Source organism: Nilaparvata lugens, chromosome X (assembly GCF_014356525.2).
Source record: "Nilaparvata lugens isolate BPH chromosome X, ASM1435652v1, whole genome shotgun sequence".
Lineage (NCBI taxonomy): Eukaryota > Metazoa > Arthropoda > Insecta > Hemiptera > Delphacidae > Nilaparvata > Nilaparvata lugens.
Genome location: NC_052518.1, coordinates 47,502,295 through 47,517,565, shown reverse-complemented (window position 1 = coordinate 47,517,565; position 15,271 = coordinate 47,502,295). Strand labels below are relative to the sequence as shown.

Below are 15,271 nucleotides of genomic sequence, written 5' to 3'. Positions count from 1 at the left end.
TAGCGCGCGACCTAGCGGAAAGAATCGTATCTAAGTTCGTTTCATCCAGCTAAAAAGTACTAAAAACAGGATTCAGAAATTTAGACTTATGACTCAAATTACCGAAAAATGTTCAAAGTAAACTGAAGAATATTTATAAAACTAACAGAGACAACAGAGAATATCAATTGTAGTATTCTAATGTTTTTTATTATGTTTATTCACATGGATATCGAACGGTAATCATTTAACCTCAAAATTCGAATTTAATAATGTGTATTAGCTACATTTCTCATTGCTTGCAGTTGAAATAATAATTATCAATCGAAAATAAACATAAATTATTATTAAATGATGAGGAGTAATTATTTAATTATGATTTAGATGAACATTATTCTTGTTTTGGAATTTTAGATTGGGATTTTATCATAAACGTAGCCAATGAAATAATTCTCATCTAACCACAGTCATTGTTACCAACTTAATTCTTGTTTTTGTGCACTAATCCTCCATATTATAACCCACAAACTATTTTGTGTTGCCATGTTGCAAATTTGTAGTACGCAAAGTAATCACTTTGCGCACTAGTGCGGAAAAGTGTTTCTTTGCGTTCTGTAATCAGTGCAGGAATGATCACTTTTTTAAGGTAACTGTAGGAGAAAATTATTTTAGAATTGGTGAACCATATAGGTAGTTGAATTCAATAGAGAACTGATTATTATTAATCCCTATTACGTAATTCAACAAACATCCATTCATATATATCTATCTAAGTAGGATAATTATTGTTCAAGACGAATCAAATGCAATCGTATTCTATGAATAATTTACTTCAGAGATAAAAATATGTGATACAGATAACGTATCTTTTATTTGATATCCGAGAATCCAAGTCCTATTTATTCAACGTGACGGTTATTGACGGTTGCCATTCACAATTATCCGTCTTGGGGCAGTGGAGATCTTCACGTACCTAGGTTCAAACTCAGCAAATCTCTTTCGAGTTTTCCAATAGTGGGGATAACATTTTTCAACCTTCTACCAACTTTCTTCCGTACCCTTCCCCTGCCTGTATTCCTCAGATATTTAAGAAAATGGCTCATTGAAAATCCATTCTACTCTTTAGAAGAATTCAAGTCAGGGGTACGTAGAATTAATTATTAATGTCAACTATTATATGAAATAAGTTAATTATAACGTAGCCTCATTATGGGTGAACTATTGAATGTTATTGATTGATATTGTTGTCTTTATTCATTTCAAGGATTTGTTATTATTGGTTTTATTATGTATTTTGACCTAATTATGATTTCATTATGTATTGTAATTTCATAAAATATTTTGTTACGTAGCCTTATGTACTACTTTATCGCCAGGCTAAATAAATTGATTGATTGAACTTTGGTAAAATATTTCGAGATTTTTTAATATGTTTCTAGAATATTTTTATCCATATCACCATAAGCATACAAGAATGACTTCTTCAACAAGGCTTATTTTATTGAAGTGTGAACCTCCAATTATTATATGGTACAATTATAATCATGGATAATATGCATATTAGCATTTCAGTGACACCTAATAACCTAATAAATAGGCCTATTGACCGATGGCATTAATACTTGATATTTGTTCACAACTGAAAATAAGTTAACAATAATTATCATTATTATTGAAACAGTTAATCAATATTAAATTTATATTTTAAAATTAAACATGTTGGTAAGGTACTCATTTTTCATTTCATACACGTTTCGACGCATAATAACATTCTCAAGTGTCAAGATGAATTCTCTTAAATATTGGGCATATAATTTTAATTGAGTAGCCCTTCAAAATACTATACACAATAAATGATTCATCTATAAATGTGTAGTAAAAATTTTAAAGAGTTGTTGCTCATAAACATTAACATTATTACAATGTGTTATAATGTCAAAATGAAGAATTGTTTGATTGATTGTAATGTTCTATTTTATTGTTGACAGTATGATCACCACAGCCACCACCACGGTCAGCAGCAGCCGCCATTTGCAAGGGACTCGCATTCACAACCTGAGCAGCCAGCCATTCGCAGGCCAAACATGCAGGTAACACACTAAATACACAGTGTTTCAAAAAAGGAGTTATCAATTTTTATTATTCATGTAATGGGTGCGGGCGATTTGGTGACCCTGTACATGTTGTCGTAATCATGATTACAGGTTAATTGAAGTTGACATAGACATTGCAACAAGTTTAACACTCACTGTAATTGAACATTAATTTTTGTCACAAAAAAATATGGTAATAAAAAAGCTTTTAACGAGACTTTGACTCTGTGAAGAGACTTTTCGTGAATCTGTGGAATTTCTGGTGCCCAATACGTAAATGGTAAGGCAGGAGCTACAAGATGAGGGTAGTCACGTTCCCCTACCACAACAATAATAGTATATTTGACCGATTCATTGCCGCACACTGTTACGTTTTTAGAGTAGGCAGGAATAATCTTGAATCACGTAACAAAATAAAGATTACTTGAACAACTAACTGGTGTGGAAAATAGATTCAGAAAAGAACAACATTTGTAGAGAGAGAGATGCGATTTTAATTGCCCTGACTTTCGTGAACATTACATAGAAAAAAATATTTCAACTTACTATGAACTTAAAGCCTTAAGAAATCACATTAAAAGAGAGAGAGAACATTACATAGAAAACGATATTTCAACTTACTAACTATGAACTTGAAGCCTTAAGAAATCACATTAAATATTAAATTAATTCAGAGTTTTTTTTAAATTAAACTAATTCTACAAATTATAAATTCATAAAATCCAAGGTTGTGAAGTTACCCATAAAACAAAACGATTAGAACTCTAGTAAATTCAGACAAAAAACAAATCAAGTTTACCTGCAGATAGCAGCCTGCTCTTAGTATTACGGAAAATTATAATCTTAAATCTAATATTAAATAGTCCTAGGCGCCTTTCCGTTCCCTTACCCCAAAATGACTTAGATTGTGTCAGGGGTGTTTGAACATTCTTAATTGAGACGCTGAGTAGTAAACATCGTTGTTTAGAGCTGCGGAACATAATAACAATTGTTTTGTGATTATTGCAAAAGTGAGTTATAGCTGATAGACTAGTGAATCCATCCGTTACGTTACCTATGAGATCACCGGTCAGGGCGCCATATGGATTAATTCCGGAATTCGAGGAAGTGGGAGAAGAGCAGGAGCAATCATCATCTTCAGGACAGGTCCAGGAGTCCCCTACAATGGATAAACCAGCAGAGCAATCTACATCAAAGGTAATCAGCAATGAATTTTCAAAGGATTATGAACTTTTAAAGCAGATAAAGCAGGAACTTAATCTATGGGCGGAAGCGGAATATGAAAAAAGAAAAGTTCTGAGAGCTGATTTCGACAGATTTATTTCAATAACTAATAAATTGTCGGAAACAATCGTCAAATTAGAAACAAGGTCAGTGACAATTTCACAGCTAGCGGCAGGGCTCGGAAACACCAATAAGGGTATTCAGGAGTCCCTTAAAAATATAAATAAGGCGGTAGACACTATGAAACAAAGTGAAAGTAGGCCTACGTTAAGCTATGCTGATATGGTGCAGTTGCCAGGAAAATCGAAGGACAATAAAGTTGCAGGGAACAATGTTAGGAAACTACAACCACAGGAGCATATAGTTATGTTGCAGCCAGTCAAACCAGTCCTGAACGAAGTGGAAAACAGTAGAATTATTAAAAATGTATTGCGGGAGAATATAAAAAACAAAGACGATATTAGAGTTAAAAAGACCGTGAATGTTAGAGGAGGTGGCCTCATGATTTTTCTGAATTCGGAAGAGGACAAGAAGAAAATAATTGAAAATGAGGCGTTGAAGACTGGAAATATGAAAAATTTGAAAATAGTTGAACCACAGAATAGGAAGCCACGTTTAATAATTTACGATGTCCCTAGTGATTTAAGCAAAGAGGAACTAGCCGAGAGCATTTTCAACAAAAACTTTGCTAGCTCTGAACTAGGAAAAGAAGCATGTTTAAACGGATGTTGGCCTCTCTACAAGGTTGGACCAAAGAACAAGGATGTAGTTCATTGGGTCATTGAATGTGAGCCCGAGATTAGAAGAATTCTAATAAATAGGAAACGAGTCTTTGTCGACATGACTTCTTGCAGGTTAAATGACTTTATTTCGGTTCAACGGTGCTTCAAGTGTCTGTGCTTTGGTCACGTTTCAAAGTATTGCAAAAAAGAAAGTGAAGTCTGCGGTCACTGTGCTGAAGATCATAGCACTAAAGATTGTCTAAATACCGCCAAGGAAGCAATATGTAGCAATTGTAAGAAGAACAGAAAGCCATCAAATCATAAAGTTCACGATCCACAATGTCCTAGCCACCAGAAATCATTGCAGCAATTGATTGAAAAGACTAATTATGGGATTGTTTAAAAATAGATATTGTTCTCAAAAAATAATAAATCAGGCTGGAAATATTGTGATGGATATTAATGAAATTTTAGGTAATTTGAATGATACATATAGAGTTCAACAAAGATCAAAAAGTAGGACATTTCATTTTGGAGGTTACACTGACCTGAATATTTCCTTCGCCAGCGTAAAAAACGAAAAAGTAAATATTTACAAGGACATTGCTACCGTAGTAAATAGGAAATGTATGAGCATTGATTACTTCAATAGTCTACTATATTTTCACAAACAAAGCAAAATGATGCGTCGGTGAAATTCGACGAGACATTGAAAATACTCAATTTGTTTCTATTGACAGATAATAGTAACTTGTTCTCCAATCTAGAAATATTACTATCTATGATCAATGAATGGGCTTCAGATAAACAAGCTCTGACAGTTGGAATTGATTTTTTTGGAACCATGGCTGATGTATCTTGTATTGATCTCTTAAGTACTATCTTGGCAACAAAACATATTAAATATGTGTTTTACTACAAGGGTATTAATAATCTTACATTTTTAAATATTCCAGAAGAGAAAAACAATGAGAAAGCATGTCCAACGGGATACTTACCTGAAAAAACCACCCAAACATGAATTTATAAATAGTATGCTGGAGCTCAGAAATCTTCTGAGTCAACATGATCAGATAAATTCTATTATTTACTATGAAATTCTGACTAACATTACAAAAAAACTTATTGAGCTTTTATTCGTACCTAATAGAGATAAAGCGTAAAGATATGAATATTTATGATAATAATCTAAGAACATTTCTATGGCCAACTACTGGAAAAAGTTATAGAATGGGCTTCTGCTTGGATAACGAAGGAACCTACGTGGAATTCAACGAGAGTAATAAAAGATTCGTAACAAAAGAAATATACATTCTTGTTAGTAGAGATACACAACTCATGTTAAACGGTGAGCTATATAAAAAAATATCATCAGTTGACATTTCTGCTTCAAGTCTTCCTAATATTACGTGGATAGATGGTGTACCAGGGTGTGGAAAGACGTTTGAAATACTGAACCAGCATAAACCAGGAATAGATTTAGTTCTAAGTCAAACAAGAGCAGGAATCAAAGGCATCAGAGAGGCTGTCATTCATAAGTACGGTAAGGATTACTGTAGAAAGATAATCAGATCAGATTACAGAACAGTTTCATCTTTCATTATAAATGGAGTGGGCAAGAAATATCATCGTGTCTTTATAGATGAGGCTGTACTGATGCATGCTGGCTACATTGGTTTCATTGCGAAATTATCAGGATGCTCCGAAGTTTTCCTACTTGGTGATTCTAAACAGATTCCTTACATCGAAAGGAGTGGACTGAAAGTTAGATGGTCTCATCCTTCAGTTTTTGTGAGGTGACAGGATTGATAAAACAATAAAAATTCACACGATACACGAAGCACAAGGTCTTACTTATAGAAATGTTATTCTAGTGAGGACATATTCAAAGGATCTAGAGATCTATAACAGTGAAAGTCATGTGATTGTAGCACTCAGTAGGCACACTCATAGTTTCAACTATCTAACAGCAGCGGAGAATGATCTCATATCATTGCTTATAAAAAACACATTAAGCTTTGATGATAAATAATATATAATGAGATGGCAGAGGAAAATAGAGGAGAACAAGCATGGAGGGGTGCGTATGAATAAGCATGACGATGAGTAATAATAACGTGCTGGGTGTGGCAAATGAACTTGATTCCGTGGATGAGATAGAGGACAGTGTGATTGAGGATAAACAACAACTCCACGCTGCTCTTCAACACTCTAATATAACTGTGTTTTCTCTCAATATCAGAAGTATTAGGAAGAACTTCGATGACCTGATGATTCAACTACAGGATATGTCCTATGATTTCGATATAATTATACTAACAGAATGCTGGATCAAAAGAGATTATACACAGAAGCAACTGAAGGACTACAATATTTTTCACTCTTTGAATAATCGTACTCAAAATGATGGAGTAATTGTATATGCAAAGGAAAATCTCAACGTACAATCGGTAGAACTAAATATCAGGCAGGCCAACGTTCTTCATCTACAACTTCAACCATCAAAGGAGAGATATAATATATTGGCAGTGTACAGATCACCTTCCTACGCTAGCATAACAGAGAGTTAGAGGACTTTGAAACAGTGCTTGGCAGACTGAGAGGTCAACTTATCATTTGCGCAGGAGACTTCAACATTAATACGCTACACCCACATCACCATTATCAACTTGATGACTATTACGACTTATTGAGCGAACACGGTTTGAAGAACTGCATTAAAAAGGCTACCAGGGTAACAGCGGGAACGTCTTCTTGTTTGGATCATATGTTGACCAACTGTAAAAGTAAAATCCATCCAATCGTATATCACTCGAGTATCACAGACCACTTCATTACAATTCTTGGACTGGAAAAACATCAGTTAGACAGAACAAATGGGGATGAACAGAGCTCAACTAACTGTCAACTCTCAACTAACTGTAAATCTGTCAACTAACTGTAAATCTGTCAACTTGAACGGCTTGAGGAGAGGACTGCGAGTGGAACAATGGACGGAGGTTTTTGAGTCAAATAACACAGACTCAGCTTACGAAAAGTTCCTAGAAATTCTACAAAAACATATGGAGAGCAATACACATCATTACAGACAAAAGAAGAGGATCAAGAGCATAAAACCATGGATAACACGAGGACTTATCTCAGCTATAAGAACAAGGGATTCTCCAAATAGAAGAAGGAAGCTGGACCCAGAGAACGGAGCACTTGCTAACTACTACCGAAGATACAGAAATACACTGACGTCACTCATCCAAATTACAAAAGAAAATTATTTCAAGATGCAACTAAATGAAGCGAACAATGATGTAAGGAAGACATGGAAAATAATCAAGGATGCTACAGATTCAAATCAGAAAAAGGATATACAACTGAATGCTTTGAGAATTAATGGTGACATAGTCACACTGAAAGATAATCCTAGAGAACTATTGAGTCATGTAAATAATTTATTTGTTAATATTGGAGAGAGTATGGCTAACAAAATATCTGAGAGTCTGAATAAAAATATTAACCAAATTATAGCAGATAATGTACCAGAATTGCATGTACCAAATAATATGTTTCTTTTCCCCATACATGAAAAGGAAATAAACACAATTGATTCTTTACACAGCAATAGTGCACCAGGCCTAGATGGATTAGATAACAGGACCTTGAAAGGAATAAAAGATTTAATTTCTAAACCTTTAACTCATATTTTCAATCTGAGCTTGTTATATGGTACTTTTCCAAGAGCAATGAAGCAAATCTGTGTCAGACCTATACATAAAGCAGGTGATAAACTAATTATTAGTAATTATAGACCTATTTCACTGATTAGCAATGTATCAAAAATTTTAGAAAAACTAGTTAAATCAAGATTAATAAGCTTTTTAGAAATTAATAATATTCTTTCTCCTAACCAATTTGGCAAAGGTATAAGTACAGAATTAGCTGTACTAGAATTATCAAAATTTGTAACTAGCAATTTAGAGGAAAAGAATAAATGTCTAGCAGTATTTTTAGATTTAGCAAAAGCCTTCGACTCTGTTTCCCATGACTTATTAATAAAAAAGCTTGAGGCAATAGGTATAAGAGGAGTGTCACTTGAATGGTTCAGATCCTACCTCAGCAATCGACAGCAAAAAACAAAGGTTGAGAACCATATGAGTGCAGAAGGTTCCATGAAGTTTGGAATACCTCAAGGAACAGTTTTAGGACCAACTTTGTATTCGATCTTTGCAAATGAGTTGTGCTCTATTCAAATTCAAGGTAGAGTTATAGCCTTTGCTGACGATACAGCACTCCTTTTTCAAGGAAAACCCTGGGAAGAAGTGTTCCAAACAGCAGAGATAGAACTCACAAAAATCACTAGTTGGTTAAGAAATAATTTATTGTCATTAAATTCAGAAAAAACAAAATTTTTATATTTTTCTTTAACAAATAGCACAAAACCACACATGACAACAATGAAGCTTCATAATTGTGATAGAAATAGTAACAATAATTGTAATTGCCCAATAATAGAACGCTCTGACAATATAAAGTATTTAGGAATAATAGTAGATGATTCATTGAAATGGAACAAGCACATAACATATAAAACTGCCAAAATAAGGAAGCTTATATACAAATTATATAAATTAAGGCGTATCATAGACAAAGAAATGTTAAAAACTGTATACTTAACATTAGTTGAATCTCTTTTAAGGTACGGTCTGTTAGTTTGGGGTGCAGCTAACTTCAGTTTTATAGATCCATTATTTAAAACTCAAAAACGCATTTTGAAAATAATGGGAAACAGGGAAATCCGGTTTCCAACTGTAGAATTATTTATAGAAAATAGAGTACTCAGTGTTAGGCAATTGTATATATTGTTGTTATTAGGGTATATGAAAAAACATCAAAATAGGAACCATATCATAAATCATAGCCATAATACTAGAATAAGAGAACGTTACAATCAAGAAGTACCAAGAATGAATACAGCATTTGGGCAAAGATCACTAGGATATTTAGGGCCTACAATATCTAATAGAATACCATTAGAAATCAAAGGAGAGGAAAATTTCAATAGCTTCAAAAGAAAAATTAGACATTGGTTATTCAGTATTGGGATACAAAGTAGTGAGAAACTAATAGTAAGTAGGATTTAGATTTAAGTAGTATTCTTTTTAAATAAGGTAATTTATAGGTAGAAAATAGTAACTCGGTTTAGTATCTTTGTACTAGGTGATGCTTAGGGTAATAGATATAGTTTTAGATTTTTGGAATTTTTGTATTATCTGTTGTAGCATAAATTAGTATTAATTTGATGATAACCTCGACACATATATTATATAGTGAGGTATCATTTTGTAATCCCTGAATATTGTTATATTATTGAAAATGTATGAAAAAATAATATGTATGAATTTATGAATAAACTCCTCTGGATGTGTCGTCCAACATCCAGAGAAATTATTATTATTATTATTATTATTATTATTATTATTATTATTATTATTATTATTATTATTATAACATTCTAAGAAATGTTAATCACACCCAACACAGTCTGTAGTAACGACCCTCCCCCCCCCCTTTGAAATAGTTCATATTCCACGACGACTTTCCCTTTTATCAGTTATCCGTATATTTTCATAACTTATTTCGTTGATCGTACTGAGTATTGATTTGATACTGACGGGTTATTGCTGTCCCTGACGCGCACTGTACGACTCGCCCGCGAATCCGTAGTACAACTAGTACCAAGCCCTTTGGTGGAATCCGCTGAGGCCGTCCTTGGAATGAAGCAAGGGTTCCAGCCGATGGGTCGTGAACCGCTGTTTGAAATAAAATAAAACTAAATAATTTCGGTGTCTCTAGCGAGAGTTCGAAAAACTAACATTGATATAAATCACAAACCTACCACCTCACCTAAAATTAAAATCAAAATAAAGTTGACATACAGACTACTACTCTGTGTTTGCTTTGAAGTTGAACAAAGACTAATCATAAACAAAGTTGCTTTAGGAAAATTTATGATATCACCCAAAATCAGTTTACTGCCATTTTACCGATCCTTCACAAAACAATAATGCTTACAAGTCGTAGCTTCTACTAAGTATTTTATCAATTTATTCCAGTCGCTATAATCAGTCTAAATTATTTTATTTATTTATTTTTTTTTTTTCATTCTCAACTATGAATGATTGGGAAAGGAACAACAGGCTTAAAGCCCAAAACTGTTCCTTTCCCAAATTTAGATAGAAATTGTCCAAAAATAGGTTATGTTTACATTTCACGATTTTTGTCCAATTTTGAGTCCAAAATATTTATAAACTAGGAATTTAGAATTTAGAAAAGTTGAAAACCAAATTTAATAAGAAATTATATAAGTAGTTGTTTTATACAGAAATGTGTTCATAAAATAAAGAGCTGTATCTACTCTTCTTTAAAAGTAAAACACGTCAAATTTTATCTAGAACAGTTTGTTAGTGCAAAGTCGCTCCTTAAAAAGCGCTAGCAATGGTTAAGCGCTAGCTTGGTTAAGTCTTTATCTTTACCAATAACAAAATTAATATCAAGGCTAGTTCACCTTTATTTTTGTGCAAGGGTTTTCGATATCAAAGATCAGTGACGATGATAGATAGATAGATAGATAAAAGAATTTATTATACAAAACAAAGGATACAATTTACAATTCAATAAGTCAAAAATTCAATAGGCATGGCTTTATGCCGTCAGCCAGAGTTGGTTGTTTACAATATTAACTTGTTAATTAATTCATACATTATAGCAACGAATTAAATTACCATATACATACTTGAAAAAGCATAGATTATACATCATATAAGTGAACATAAACTCAATTTTATAAATCCTTGATTACAAAAATTACGGTTAATCAGAATGCACAAAATAATGACAAATCCCACATATTAAATTTACTTATTCAGAAATTATACTCTAACACTAAAAACTCCCGATACTTAAGTGCCTCATTTACATACCCAAACAGGATTCTCCAATCTTTACCATTCAGGTATTGGAGAACTGCCACCTCATTCAATACCCAACATCCAAACCATTTGGTACGTAATTCACCTAGGATTTTACATCTACCTATGAAGTGGTGGGTGTCTTCCACTTCCCTACTATTGCACAGGGAGCAAATATCTTCTTCTTCTTCTTCCTCCTTGCCTTTTTCCCATTATTTGGGGTCGGCTCTCCTTGATCTCAGTCTCCAGTTCGAACGATCCTGGGTCGTCTGATTTGTCAGGTCCAACTGCTTCATATTTCTATGAACTAAACCTAGCCATGTGAGACGGGGTCTGCCTCTGCCCCTCGGCTGTGTCTCCATATCAAGTACCTTCCTTGTCATGTGATTGGGTGAACGTCTATTTACATGTCCATACCAGCGCAACCTTCCTTCCATTATCTTCTCATAGACTGGTGCCACCCGGAAACTGCCCCGAACATGTGTGTTCCGAATGTGGTCCAGTCTAGTCACACCCCCTGCCCATCTCAGCATTTTCATTTCAGCGGAATGGAGTCTATCTTCTTGCTGTTTTTTCAGGGGCCAACACTCACTTCCATATAGCATTGCTGGTCGCACTGCAGCTTTATACACTTTTCCCTTGATGGGCACAGGCATTCTTTTGTCGCAAAGTACCCCAGTTAGCTCTCTCCATTTAATCCAACCTCAAACAGGGAGCAAATATAACTTTCATAATCTCTACCCACCCTAAAATTTAGAGGTAATAGAGACCCTCTCACCTTCAAAATCTGACTGATAAAACGCCTACTATGTATGTCGCTAATATAATCTGGTCTTACTGGATGACACATTCTAAGATTATAATAAATGGAATGAAACTGCGAATTTGCGGCACAATCCCACCAAGTTTCTATTAATTTGTTGCGTATTCGATTAATAATAATCTCACATTTTCCTAGCCATTCATTAGGGTGAGTTACAGGGTCTATCCAATCCACATTATATTGTCTGCTCAACATTCTCCATTCCTTAGCCCAACCGCATTTACTTTGGGATGTCAATATTGTTATTTTTCTTATAAATCTAGATTCTGATAGGCTTATCGTTTTCGCTATGTATCTACAATTCAATTTTAATGTATCCAACCATATATCATTCTCTTCACTCTCCAAATACAAAATATAATTTGGTGTATTGACCGGCAAACAGAACAGTCTCTTAATAAATCAAATCAAATTATTTTTATTGCATGAAAAATTACAAACAATGGTGTAAACATCACAAATTTGTAATGATTTTATTATTATACCTACTTAACTAATCTTAGACACTAACAACTACAGTAGATATTAGACAATATTGACAAAATTAAAATACAGTCATACAAAAATTGTGAAGAAAAAAAGAAATATCATGCTTCTCCTCCACGAAGGCTGTAGCTTGTGTGTGGAAAGGAGTCTGGTTTTTATAAGAAAAGTATAATAATTTGTAGCATAAGGTAAGGATTTTTTGTACATATAGGGTGTACAGTTATGAACATTACGGAGGATGGTTGGCATGTTTCTGTATAAAATATGTGCAATGTAATGGGTGTTTGTTGTTGAATGAGTTTTTATAAGAATTTCAATGCCTAATGAGTATGCTGAGCGTGTTGTGCGATTATGAGTTATTTTTTTGAACATATTGTTACTGTTTAAGCGAATGTAAAGAAGTAAACACTTGACATACAATTGTCGAATATCTAGAACATTGAACTCATCATATATTTCATTTGTTGGCGTTCGAATGGGTTTATTCAGAGCTGTTTTAATAATTCGTTTCTGTGTAATGAGTAGAGGATTGAGTATGGATTTGTACGCCCCTCCATAGGCTAAAATTCCGGCAGTTATCACAGATTGGATGTAAGCAAAATAAACTTTTCTCAAATCATCTATTGTTAAGAATTGGCGTAGGTTTAGGAATATGTAAATAGATCTCCGGATTTTGTTTTTCAAGTGGTTTATGTGTTCTGACCATTTTAATTTATCGTCAACTATAACGCCCAAATATTTATATGAACTGACTCGCTCAATGGACTCGCAGCGGCAATGAATATTGTTAGGGTTTAAACAAGAATGTAAAGTTATTGAGTTAATGGGAGGATCCTGACTTTTTCGCAGAGAAACTTCAATGAATTTGGACTTTCCTATATTGAGTGTTAATATATTTTGGTCAAACCACGCTTTTAACAGGTGTAGGTCAGTGGATGCCTTTTGATACATTTCGTCTCTATTTCTACCGGTAACATGTAGCGCTGTGTCATCAGCGAATAAGAAAAGGCTGCCAGTGAGAGGTAGTTTAGCCAGGTTATTGATATAGATTAGGAATAATAATGGTCCCAATGTGCTTCCTTGCACCACACCGTAATTAATAGAATTTAAGCTGCTCTCAACTCCCATTATTTGGACAGCCTGTTTCCTATCCGTTAGGTAGCTGTTGAACCAGCTGAATGACTCATTACGGACACCTCAAGCTTTTTCATTAGTTTAGATCTATCTACTGTATCGAATGCTTTAGCTAAGTCAAGAAAGATTATACAGTTATTTAGGTTGTCATTAAGTGAGCTGTTAACTTCTTTGGTTAAATTATACAATGCATCCGATATGTTTCTTTTATTCCTGAACCCAAATTGTCTGTCCGTTAAAATGTCATTTGTTTCAATGTAATTAGCTAACTGGAATTTAATAATCTTTTCCAAAATTTTCGAGAAAATACTCAAGAGAGAGATAGGTCTATAGTTGTTTTTTATAGATTTGTCACCATTTTTGAAAAGAGGAAAAACTCTGGCTATTTTGAAACTGTCTGGGAAGATGCCTTGTTTAATACTCAAGTTATAAATATGTTTAAGAGGAGTTAGAAAAATATTTATATTTCTTTGTACAAATCTGGTTGGAATGTTATCATATCCGGGAGCAGACATACCTCTAAGTTTTGAAGTGAATATGATGATATCATCTTCACTTATCGGTGACATACAGAAATTAGTTTCAAGGCGATAGTTCTCATCATCCAAAACTGGTGGATTATTTGAGTTCACCGCCCTTGCCAAATTCTCTCCCACATGTGAAAATAAACAATTGAATTCGTTAGCTACTAACTTGGTCTTTTCCAGTGTTGAAACGGATCCATTATCTACTGTTTCAAAGTGCTCCAATGGAAATCCTTCTTTTTATTGTTACCTCTACCAGATATCTCATTTATAATGCTCCAAAACTTTTTTGGATCATTCCCACTTTCATTTATTTTATTTCTATAGTATTGATTTTTAGTGGTTTTTAGTAAGTGATTCAGTCTATTTCTGTAGTTTTTAAAGTTATTGATTAAATCTCTATTAAAAGGTTGTTTTTTTTTTTGTTAATTTGAATAATCTGTCTCTTTCCCTAATCGATCTTACTATTCCTTTCGTTATCCAAGGTTTTATTGTTTTAAGACGAGAATTATCTTGAGTAACCTGTCTTTTAGATTTGTCTATGTTACATTTTATAATGGAATAAAAATTATGTGTCGCAATATTGACGTCTTCCTCCATTGTAACAGAGCTCCATGTTTCCTCATTCAAAGTGGATAATAAGGTTTAATTGTGAATATAAAACTTGGGAAGATCAAATTTTCTATTGTCTTTGGATTTGGCAGTAATTTGAATGGATACAATGTAATGATCTGTAATTGCCACTTTGACGATAGCTGATATAATTGCATTACAGTTAACATTGTTTAGAAAAATATGGTCAATCAGGGTGCTGCTATTTCTAATTTGTCTAGTCGGTTTATCGATACAGTTGATAAAGCCACTTTCATAGAGCATATTCAGATATGAATCAGTTTGTAAGTCATTGTTCAGTATGTTTATGTTCATATCTCCTACCAATATATTTGCTTTACCTTTCCTCTCAATGCTATTGTAGTGAGTATTAAGATGATCAATGAAATCGGCAATATGTGTATCGTGATTCCGATAAACGGCAAGGATCGAGTAATCTGTTTTGTCATAACAAAAATTAATTTCTAAAGTATTGACTCCACCGATATTCATGCAACGTCCTACTGCTGATAAAGAATTCTTGACAAAAACAATAACTCCATCGTTCCTATTTCGTTTATCTATCGTTTGATAAGTTGTATAGCCTTCTAACTGTTTGTTATCATCTGCATTGAGCCAAGTTTCGGTAAGGACGATGATATCTATTTCACAATTTAATGATCCAAGTCCTACCAGTAGATTATTAATGTTCTCATTGTAGCTTCTAATATTC

General features: G+C 33.6%; 1 protein-coding gene across 2 annotated transcripts in view; it reads left to right on the top strand.

The window, feature by feature from the left end:
* Window positions 1-15,271, top strand: part of LOC120354314 (adapter molecule Crk) — a 43,434-nt gene that overhangs the window by 14,876 nt on the left and 13,287 nt on the right. For both annotated transcript variants that reach the window (XM_039441265.1, XM_039441266.1), the window contains one exon: window positions 1,968-2,069. In XM_039441265.1, the coding sequence (XP_039297199.1) occupies window positions 1,968-2,069 (102 nt within the window). The remainder of the gene's footprint in view (window positions 1-1,967; window positions 2,070-15,271) is intronic.